We start from the raw sequence: 11,661 nt of genomic DNA, 5'->3' as shown, positions 1-11,661 counted from the left end.
AGTATCTATAAATTCTACCATATCTATCTATCTATCTATCTATCTATCTATCTATCTATCTATCTATCTATCTATCTATCTATCTATCTATCTATCTATCTATCTATCTATCTATCTATCTATCTATCTATCTATCTATAATTCCATATTGTAAATGACTTAAACAAATGTGTACAATCAACTGTCATTTACTGTGTTGGCCCTGTATTCTGATGTGTGTTCTTGCAGGGAATGTCATATATTCTTATGGACCTATACAACGGAGACAAGAGTCTGTGTTGAGCTCAGCTGTAATCCAATCCTAACTGTGACCGATACCTATTTCTTATTTGGTCTTGTGTATTCTGCCGCTATTTCTGAAGAAGCATTCTCATTGGACTAGTGGTGACATAAAATAGGCTTACAGTGTGTGAAAGTTACCATAGCTCAGCGTATCTACTTATTTTACGTAAAAGAGTGAGACGAGGGAGAGAGGAAGTGGCAATTTTTCAAAGTAAAATACCCGGGAAACTGATGAAAATAAAAGACATTTCCTTTTAAACAACTTTCTTCTTTCATTGCAGCCCGGTACCAAATGATCCACGGCCAGGTACCGGTCCGGCCAGGTACTCATGTCTGCTTCTCCTCCCGAGACAGAAAGTACTTAGCCAGTGGCCACTCCCCTCAGACGCAGCTGTCGTTTTTTCACACAGCGAGGAAAATAATACTGTCGGACAATTTACCAGTCATATTAAGTTTAGCAAATAAGGAGACATATAGATAACATCTCAAAGCACTCAAAATTGCCAATATCTCAATTTCAACCATTTTCTGAATAGCGCAACATTCTGGCGGTTTCTGGAGAATCGTGATTTCCTTAACAAGTCGGGTTAGACTGTGCCGGGTCACATATACACATGTAAATCAATATCTTTCTTTTGAATTAAATAGGTTCAGGAATCAGGATTGTTAGCCTAATGAGAGAGCGAGAGAGAGACTCAGCTCTTCCCTCACTATTGGATAAACTAAACTGATTTCTCAGCTGTGCCGGTGAGCATTTCCATGGTTAGCTTAGCTTAGTTAGCGTTAGCAGCTAACGTTAGTTAAGGTTTTTACCGCAATGTGGGCATACAGGAATGGCAAGGATGCAAAGCATGTTAGACACATTGGACCCGTTGCTTGCAGAGCAACAGGAGTTGTCACAGATCTGTCGAACGTAAGCTTAATAGCTAGATACCATAGCTTCTAAAATTGAAGGTCCGCGCTGCTCTGTGTCTATTATGAAATTACAATTACACTGTTGATATGCCCACTACGCAGAGCTTGCTCTCTTTCAAACGGATCACGGATCCACTTAACTCATAGAATACGCATCAGGCTATTACTCACACACTGTGCTCCTAAATTATCTTTCCGGTCCGCACACACCTATTTTTAGGGGCAAATGCAAGTGAAATGGTCGCACTGTAGATCCCTGGTAGTGACCCTAACCCTGTCAAAACAGCAGCCAAAGTGTATATTGTCAGCACTACGTTTGTTTACCAATGATTTTAAGTGTTATTAGCAAAATATGAGTTTATAGAAGCGAGGAAATTATGCTGTCATGAAATCCTTGTAGTCATAAGAAAGAGGAGACCCAGGGCTTTCGATGGATGTCGAAATACACTACCCAGCTCACACCAGCCGCTGTTAAAGCTAAGGCTGAGCCCGAATGTTCGAACGTTCGTTTGTTACGTTAACATTTGTATTTATGTTTTATCTACTTTTTTCTCCCATTTTCTATTTTTCTCCCATCCCAATTTCGTATCGTCCAATTCTACCCTCCCCTGTCTCGAACGCTGTTAGGCCATGCCTCCCACAAGCCGGCTGCAATGTGGACGAAGCGTTACATCACGTGTCCCCTCCGGTACTTGAGGAAGCAGCCGTCGCATCTTTTCACCTGCACAGCGCGATCTCTCAGCGGCAGGGGTCTGCGTGGGAGGGACATGCCGCCCCCGTCGCTTCCTGATTCTGCTGCGCAGGCGCACCAACCGACCTGTAGGAGTCGCTGTCCACAACGTCCGATCCCCACCCATCAGCTTTCCCACCCCTAACACTGCCAATTGTGTTAGTATGAACGACCAGCCAAGCTGATAGCAATGCGGAGAGCTGGGCTCGAACCCAGTGTTTCCTGCATTGGTGGCGAGCGCCTTGCCCACTACACCACCTAGCCGCCCTTGTTACGTTAACATTCAAATTCAAAATCTAAATTAGAATTTTTTATTTGTAATAATAATTTTTTTTTATTTTAATTCATTCTGTTTAAACCAATGGGGTTTTTCTTCACAGTTGCAGATAAAGATTAGGCTACACTAATATTATAGTATTAAAAAAAACGTTTATACTTTTATAACTTTTATATTCATTAAAGAAAGTTGATTTAATAAAAAGAAAAAGACTAATTTTATCAGATTAATCACTTTATTCAAATTGAGGATTTAGTTTGAGGATATATAAAAAAATTATAATAATAATAATAATAATTCTTAATTTTTTTTTTTTAAATGTAATAATTTTTTAAAATTAAAAACGAAGGTTCGAACGTTTGTTCGAAAAACCCTGACGAAGTTCGAATCCCAAAAACAGGCTTCGGGGACAGCCTTAGTCAAAGCTGCAGCCGGCTTGACGTGAATGAAAAATATTGACATTATTTTCGTGATTATATCTCACGGGTCAAACAAACCTCAATGTTATTGCCATAAAATAACGTATATTGTTTCCTTACCTTTCTGTGAACATCTACAAAAAAACAGCGTCGGAATCTGGTGAAAAATGGCGAAGCTATGGACATTATACAAAAGTAACTGGGGCGGCTAAGTGGCGCAGTGGGCAAGGCGCTCTCCACTAACGCAGGATATGCTGGGTTCGAGCCCAGCTGGCGTTACTCCTTGCCACTGAGAGATCGGGCTGTACAGGTGAAAAGATGCGACGGCTGCCTCCTCGTGTACCGGAGGGGACACGTGATGCAAGGCTTCGTCCACATTGCAGCCAACCAGTGGGAGGCATGGTCTAGCAACGTTCGAGACAGGGGAGGGAAGAATTGGATAATACGAAATTGGGATGGGAGAAAAATAGAAAATGGGGGGAAAAAGTAGATACTTTTTTCTTTTTTTTTTATAACTGTACTTACAGTTGATTTTGTTCACGGTCTTTGCTGCCCTGTAACGGGTGCCTGGTGTTACTGAATCCAGATTTACCTCTGCCATTGGAAAGAGGAGATTTGGCCCGATCCAAAGATGTAGCCCATGACTTGGCCATAATAAGGTCATTCATAGGCCTGATATTCTATATTCATATTTCAAATCGCATGTGTCTGGATGGCAAAATGCAGTACTGTATCTACAAAAAAACATGTAAATCATCTGCCCTTTATTCATTTGCTTAGATCTTTTGTACACTTGGGGGCGAATTTAAAAGAATGGATTGCGCCCGCTAATACCACCCTTAATATAACGTTGGCACTTATCTATCTAGGTCGTCCTCAGACGGGCCCTCCATCGGTGCTTCCAGTCATCCCGATCCTCCATGCATCTGGCTAGCTCGCCGGTGCTTTCTGTTCCCGCATCTCTCCTGAGTACGTCCACGTAGGTTAATGTGGGACGTCCTCGTGATCGATGCCCGTGTGTTGGTTCCCACAGCACAAGTTTGCTGGTTGGCATCTCATGGTGTCTCTGGCAGTGACCTGCCAGCCTCATTCTCCTGACTGCCACTTTATCGCTCACCTTTAGCACCCCCCCATACAAGATTGCATTAGTGACATGCTCATCCCTGTTGATGTTGAGCACCACGTGCATCATTCTGGTGTAGCACCCATCCAAGGACTTCTGCAGGGTGGGCTTCAAGGTCCAGCATTCACTGCCATACAAAAGGACAGACTCAACTGTTGCATGAAAGAAGTTGAGCTTGATTTGACGGGGGAGGTTGGATTTCCACACACTGGTCATGCCGTTCAGAGCCCTCCATGCAAGCGCCTTCCTCACTTTAAGGTCTTGCTCGGACGAGTTGACCCACGAGCCCAGGTACTTGAAATCACTGACTTCCTTTAGAGCAGAGCCTCCTGTTGTCCTTAGAGGTGGATGATCCGGGAGGATGTTATACATTATGACCTCGGTTTTCTTGGCATTTAGCCTAAGGCCAACCTTGGCGCACTCCGTCTCCACTCTGCACAGGAGTTCCTGTGCCTGCTCCACCTGGTCAGAGAGCAGGCTGATGTCGTCCGCGTAGTCAAGGTCTGTTAGGACTATGGCGGGGTGTCGTCTCGATCTCCTTGGGGTTATTGTGAGACCAAGTTCCTGCTCCCGTCCATTGATGGCCTTCCTGAGCGCATAGTCGAGGACTATGACGAAAAGGAATCTACTTGATAAAAAAAAAGATGTAGATAAATGTGCATATGTAATGTTCAGAAAAAATTAATAACGCACATCCTCCGTTCCTTGGTGCTGAGCCAAACTGTAAACACAGTAGTACATAGTAGTATCTGCTGCTATTATTTGTCACAATTAAAACACCTTGGAGCAGCATATGTAATGTTACAACATCATTTTTAAACCAGAAATAATTGTCAAGTTGGCTGGACTCTGTGGGCTGGTTTTTGCATGGGTTGATCATGTACAATGCATCCTGGGACGTAAGCACTGCAGGCACCACTTCACAAGCAGGATAATATTTAATATAGCGCATACTGAGGAATGTATTGCTTCAATGGACTACATGCACCATCACTACATATTCGACATCCACATGTGGCAGAAATTCGCCTTTAAACTGACAAGAGAAAACATTCAAAAGGGATTATGTTATACAGTTGAATAGTCCACTGAGAAGCAGCATCCTGTGTCTGATTGTAATTCTGGAGACCACAGAGGACCGAAGAGCAGCCTCATCTGCATGGAACATCTAGCTAACAGTTACCTAACCTGAATCCACTCCGCATCTCTCCCTCCAATTATGCTAAAGAATGCACCGTGCCCCTGGCTATTTAGTACACTTACCAGCCAGAAGCCTCTGGAAACCTATGCGTGGCCCAGGAATGTGTCATTATGGATTTGCTTAGCATTACACTCTGACTGCTTTAGAAACTGCTTTCATATTTGGATAATTGCCTCTGGTGAGGTTATGCTGGGCTGTGTCTTATGTTGAAACATCCTGATGAAGGGGGGGGGGGGGGTCATGCAGGGGCCCTCCTTCCCTATTTCTGTCTCTCAGTCAGATGAGGTCATCAAACACCAGCCTGCTTTTGTATATTAATGATGCAATAGCCAGGAATATTTGGACATCTTGTCCCTGGGGAGTGCATGGGGTACTACATGCTGATTAGAAAAAGAGAGAGAGCGAGATAGAGAGAGATAGCCCAGGTAGATAGTGCAAGCCACAGAAAGGAGAGAGAGATATATAAAGAGAGTTGAGATGAGATAGTGAGGGAGCAGATGACAGGGAGCGGAGAGACGGAGGAGAGGAGGAGGTAGTGGTGGTGCACAAGGAGGCAGAGAGAGAGGGGGCTGGCCCTGTGGCTCCACAGTGCTGTGCCTTTAAAGCATGCAGGCCCCTCCTCCCACAGAGCGGAGCCGAGTGTTGCTGGCAGGAGCCTGAGCCCCACGATAAACTCTGCCATCAGATTCCCTCCATCCGGCAGCCAGCGAGGACACTGAGGGCGCAGGGGCAGAGACACGGGGACATAGGAAGAGAGCAAGAGCAAGTGAGAGACAGAGAGAGAGTGTTAGTGTGTGTGTGAGAGAGAGGACAGACACGCAGAGAGGAGCAGCTGCTGTCACATAGGACTCATCCATCCAGTCTCTTCTTTGCAGCTCTGTCCGCTGCTGCCTCCCTCCACACTGGCGACATCGCTGATGAGGATGACGGGCGGCTTGTGTTTAGCAGCGCAGTCGCCAGAGCAACGTAGCAGGCAGCCACGGCAACAGCCTCAGCAGCAGCAGCAGTAGGAGCTCCTCTTTGCTCCAACCTCCTATTCCTCAGCCTCTCTCCTCTCGAAGGGCTGTCAGGGCCGTACATCCCTCCCACCTCCTGCACCTCCTCCTCCTCCACATGCTCCTCTTCTGACGAGCCACAGCCACCGAATGAAGTAACCCGCTGACAGAAGCTCCTTTCTCTGTCAAGACAGTAAGTGAGGGAGGGAGGGAGGGAGGGAGGGAGGGAGGGAGGGAGGGAGGGAGGGGGAAGTAGAGAGTGTTGTGCTTGTGAGAGATAGAGAGAGGGGGAGATAGAAGGAGCAAGAGAGAGAGAGTGAGGCAGGGAGAGGGGTGTCAGTGTGTGCATATTTGATAGAGGGGTTGAGACTGTTGAGGAACTAGCAAGATGTGTGTGGCTGAGATGAGGCTGCTTTGCACACACAACCAGTACCATGGACAGTGAGTTCTGGACACGGCAACAGCAACTAATGTCAAGGATAGGTGAGTGTGTGTGTGTGTGCTCGTGCAAACGTACGCATTCATGTGTGTGTGTCCCTGTGCATATGTTTGTGTGTGTGTGTGCTTGCGTGGGCAGGTGGTGGAGCGAAGTGCTGCCGAGACTAGAGATGCATCTCAACAGATCTCAAAAGCGCCAAGTTCCATCTCCACAGTTAATTCCTATCTGTCTCCTTCTCTTTCTCTCCCTTCTATTGTTGTTGTTCTATTTGCAGTGCAGCTGAACCTTTAGAAATAGAGAGAGAGAGAGAGAAAGAATAAACGATTGGCTTCCTTCCCCGTCTCTCCAGGTGCCATGTGTGATTGGCCAGCTTGCCCCGTGGCGGTAGCAACACCCTGGCTTCAGCGAGCGGCGCTCCCCCCTGCCTGGTTTTCAGTGCTCCCTGGAGAAGAGTTCCTAGGATTTATCTCATCCTGCTGGAAGGCACTGGGAGCTCTCTGCCTCTTCTCTCTCTGAAAACAGCCCATAGAGGGGAAACGGTACAGTACCAAGGATAAGAAGTGAAATAATTAACCAATCAGAGCACAAGCAGGCAGACTGAGTTCCCTTAGCAACAACTGAAGAAGAGGACAGAATCCTCTCTTCTCTTTCTGCTGCCTTGGTTTATTTCTTCTTTTTTTGGTGGTACACACCCCTCGTGGACTGGAGTGGGCCAGTGGTTTCCAAGAGGACTTGGAAGATAAGGCATAGGTACAGAGGACTGGCCGGTGGACCTAACACCAGGAAGAAACAACCCCCCCCCCCTACACACCCCCTCATGGTCTAACTCATTATAACCATGTTTATTTGTCATTCCCCCTCAGCAAATTCTTATCACAAGTCACATTCGGTTGGCTTAGAAATAATTTGATTCCTGTTCCTGCCACCTGGGATAAGCCTCTTCTCTGGGAAATTCCAAGCACACAAGACTCGCGCTTCCTCCTCCTCCTCCTCCCTTCCTCCCTCTCTCACGGATGAGAGATGAAGGGCACATCTCAGTTATCATCTGCAAAAGGAAAAGGGATGCGTGTGGAGAAGTTTTGATGTGAAGCCGTTTTGATTGAGCTTTCTCTTCATGTTGCCTTTGTTTCTTAGTGGAGCAGCCCGCTTGCTCAGGACACAGGAGTATCTCTTGTTTTGAAGCCAGCCTCGTCCTCTTCTCCCATTTAAAAAGACACAATCCCCCACTGTGGGAGTATATTTAGAAGGCAATGCTTGTCCCCGCTGGCCACCAATAATGTAGAACAAGATCATTTTTGAAAACTGAGCCACTGGTGGGAGTTATATTTTTCTATATATGCCTACATACACTGATCTAGAGGAAGGTGTCCACATTCATCTCTAGTTAGTTAGTAAGTACGTAAGTAAGGGATTGAACAGTCTCATTGGCTTTTACCTTTTCTACTGTAGCCTGCCATTATGTCACTGTGTCCTACAGCTAAAAAAGATTGTAAAGGACAGACAGTAGAATAAATCAGGCATTTGCTCATCTTGACAGGTGTTTTAAATATCACCTCCCTGGAGACATATCTAGATTCTAGACAGGTGTTTTTAAATAGCACCTCCCTTTCAAATGTGCACACTGACACATGAAATAAACAGGCTCGACACACTTACGTAAGTGGTTTCACACCGAAGAGTTTTTGCCCCTGTGTTTTGGCCTCGCTTCTTCTCCGTGGATTTTAATGCATTTTGAGATTTCCCATGTTTGTTTTTCCTTCACTCTTGGAACTATCGACGACCAGAGGGCATGGCAGTCAGAGGGTGACCCCGCGGCGAGCGTGCGGGCCAGGCAGCGAGGTCTTTCGGCTGCCCAGGTGCTTTTAAGATGTTGAGGTCTCCCTGCGTGGCCGGGGCCCCTGTTCGGATCAGCAGCACTGAGGCTCCTCGCGGCCAAAGACATGGACCCCGACTCGGCTCCCCCACGCCCTCAGCCCGCCAGCCACTGGCCCCACGTTGCCCTGTAAAGGATGTCCCTCAGCAGAGCTCCGGCCCGGGACACCGCTGAGACCCCCAGCCCGAGAGAACGCATCCGCAGCCACATGAAGATGGTGATCGACCAGTTGGACGGCATTCTCAAAGAGCTCAAGGATGTGGCCAAGGAACTCCGGGAGGTGAGGCACTCACACAAACACAAATGCAGATTACACACAGGTTGAGCTCAGGGGCTTTGCAGAAAAAGCCGGGGGGGGGGGGGGGGGGGGGAGTATAAGGTTGGTGTGCCACTTAAGTATAAGAGAGATGGGCTGAATTAAGTGTGAAATATATTTCACAGCACAGAGATGCTTTAGATTAAGATTTGAAAGAGACGAGACCCCCATGGCTGTATATACTCCATGACCAAGCACATGCTATGCACGTGTTATTCATGTTTGTTTGATGGTGTCTTCTTGTGGGAGATATCATCAGTTCATGAAGAGGTACTGCTGCTGGGCAGTCATGTGAGAGAGAGGCAGGGCCAGATCTGTTCTGAAACCCAGAGGTATGCTTAGGTAAGACACAGGACTTAGCACTGCAACAGTTATGTAACCATTCTGTCAAACATCAGCTGGATTCCTACTGTGATAAACTGCCACAGAAACGCAATGAAAATATTTCAGAGAGTGTGTGTGCAATTCAAGGGTGGATAAAATATGTTTTCTGTGTGTGTAGGTGCACACATGTGACAATGTATATTACAGAGATAGGGACAGAGAGAGACAGAGAAAGACAGAGAGATAGACAGAGAGAGATGGTGAGAGGGAGAGAGAGAGGGGAGACAGACGGGGACAGAGAGAGACAGAGGGACAGATAGAGAGAGACGGTGAGAGGGAGAGAGTGAAGTGAAAGCTTTCAAGGATGCCCTCATTCTCAGTTATGTTCCGACACCCCCACCACCACCCCCTCAAACACTCATCTCATTATTGGTTGGCACTTTGCCTCCATCTGATTAGGGGTCTGAGGGTGGGGGTTGGGGTGGTGGGAGAGCTGTGGGAGGAGGCATTGAACGGATCCAGAGGTGGAAGAGTTGCCATAAGTCACTCCATCACAATGGAGACCCCAACCCCCACCCCCTCCCTCCACATGGCCCCCCTCCTTTGGTCCTGTTCACCTCGCTCTCCTTTATGTACTCACAAGGGGGAGAGGTGCAAGGGCACGCCTCGCAGCACTCAGGCTTTCTGGAGAGAGCAGCCAACCCGAGCAGCCAACCCGCTGCATACAGGAGTGATTGATGATTATGGGATGGCTGCAAGTGGAATAATGCTGGCTGGAGCTATTTATAAACAAAAACACTGGCTCTGCCTCTGCCAGCGCTAACACATATTACCATTCTGATCCCAGACCAGTTATACAGCAGCAGCACAAACATCATTCCGATCCTAGACCCTGTTAGACAGCAGCAGCACAAGGATCATTCTTTAATGGGAAATGCCACCGCAAAGCAACATTAAACTCATTTATCAGATTGAGGCATAACTGATTAATTCTCTCTATGTGGCCAAACGATCTCTGCTCAGAAATATCGGCAGTGGAAGGCGCTAATTTGGTAGAGCTATACATCATAATGACACGGAGCTCTACCCTCACTCAATTTTGAAGAACCGCAACAATGAGTTCCCTGATACCTTGATCATCTCTCGATCAGCTGCCCTTTCTCACCTCAGTGTTGTCCTTTGTAGAGCAAGAAGCTGGAGCATGTGCACTAGTTTAGGGCTGTATCTCTGGCGTGACGATATATACAGAGCTGGCTGTTGGCACATTTTACTCTGCGGTAAAGCAACTTTTCTATAAATACGTGGAATTCCGCTTTTAACCAAGGGAGCACAATCCACATATTGAAATGTCTCGAGACGGTATTAGCTGCAGCGACGGCAGTGGTGGTAGTATCAATATCCTGCAATTAGATGATCTGCAAGATTGTGAACTGTATTTACATTTACATTTACATTTAGTCATTTAGCTGACGCTTTTATCCAAAGCGACTTACAAGTTCTGTACGTCATCAGGAAGGGTACAACTATATCAGCTGAGTAACAATGTTCATCAAGTGTTGCGTGTTACAGTGTAGGTTAGTTTATTATAAGTGCATGACAGTAAGGTTAGTTAGGGTTAGTTTTATTATTATTTATTTTTTATTATTATTTCAGATAATGGTTGAAGAAGTGCGTCTTTAGTCGACGGCGAAAGATTGGACGGGATTCGGCTGTCCTAACTGGGGTGGGTAGTTCATTCCACCATTGTGGACTGAGAATAGGCGGCTTCTCTTTGATGACCCTCCCGGAGCTTGGATAGGAGTAGGTCTGAGGCGGCCAGAAGATGCAGAGCGTAGGGGTCTTGAGGGTGTGTAGTTAGAGACCAAAGCAAGATGCAGAAATAGCATTAGTGTTCAGTGTTGCATCGTTGGGCACACAGGAGCCTAATGTCATTCTTGGGCCACATTGTTTTATTCATTTAACTTTTGTCTATATCTCCTGTAGCACTCTGAGATTCTCACGAATGGAGAGCGCGGTACAAATTGAATCCATTATTATTATTTATTATTATTGAAGGAGCAGCACAATACATAACAACTGTCACATAAAGAAATGATTCATGGCTGTATGTATTGAAATGAATTAGTGGAATGAGGGAAGGGTAATGTGAGTGGATGGGATGCGTCTGGATGGCTGGTGCGGTGGTATGGTGTGGGCTGGTGTTCGGAGGGAGATTGGCTCTGGTAATCCATTGGCAGAGATAGCAGGGATTATACAGCCAGGAGGTCTTCGGGGAGCAGGGCTTATTTCAGAGCCTCTCAGGGGTTAAAGCCAGAGCTCCTGCCCACACTGCGGCTCATAAGTGAATGACTACACGAGGAGACAGACAGAACTGCCCTGTTTGAGCATGATCCTGAGTGATACATGCGTTTTATCTCAGAGATGCTCAAGGCTATTACAGGGGAGGCAAACTATGAGAGTGTTGTGAAAGGGACTCTTCCTGCAGTATGCTTTGCATTGTTTTTACAGAATAAGGGATTGTCCCAAAATGTTAAATATATGCGTTCTGCCTTTTCTGAAATTCAACTGTGACAAGAACCCTCCCTCTTGAAACAAGCCGTTCAGAATTGCAGCCACAATCACTGTAGTTAATAAGACCTTGTATGTGTGTGTGGAGATATCTTGATGAAATGCGTGTGTACAAGATGGTGGCTTGTGCGTAAATCTTCCCTTTTCTACCTAAAGTTTAACCTAAAAGATGTTTCTGACATCATTTTTAATGGTATGA

General features: G+C 46.3%; 1 protein-coding gene across 1 annotated transcript in view; it reads left to right on the top strand.

The window, feature by feature from the left end:
• The first annotated feature begins 6,846 nt into the window (after positions 1 to 6,846).
• insyn1 (inhibitory synaptic factor 1) overlaps positions 6,847 to 11,661 on the top strand; it is a 250,417-nt gene continuing 245,602 nt past the window's right edge. The window contains exons 1-2 of the mRNA XM_084337169.1: positions 6,847 to 6,920; positions 8,166 to 8,534. Of these exons, the coding sequence (XP_084193295.1) occupies positions 8,391 to 8,534 (144 nt within the window). The 5' untranslated portion in view covers positions 6,847 to 6,920; positions 8,166 to 8,390. The remainder of the gene's footprint in view (positions 6,921 to 8,165; positions 8,535 to 11,661) is intronic.

The sequence above is a fragment of the Notolepis coatsorum genome (assembly GCF_963971535.1).
Source record: "Notolepis coatsorum genome assembly, chromosome: 20".
Classification (NCBI taxonomy): Eukaryota; Metazoa; Chordata; class Actinopteri; order Aulopiformes; family Paralepididae; genus Notolepis; species Notolepis coatsorum.
Note: the sequence above shows the minus strand (reverse complement) of the source record. Positions and strands in the feature narration are given on the sequence as shown.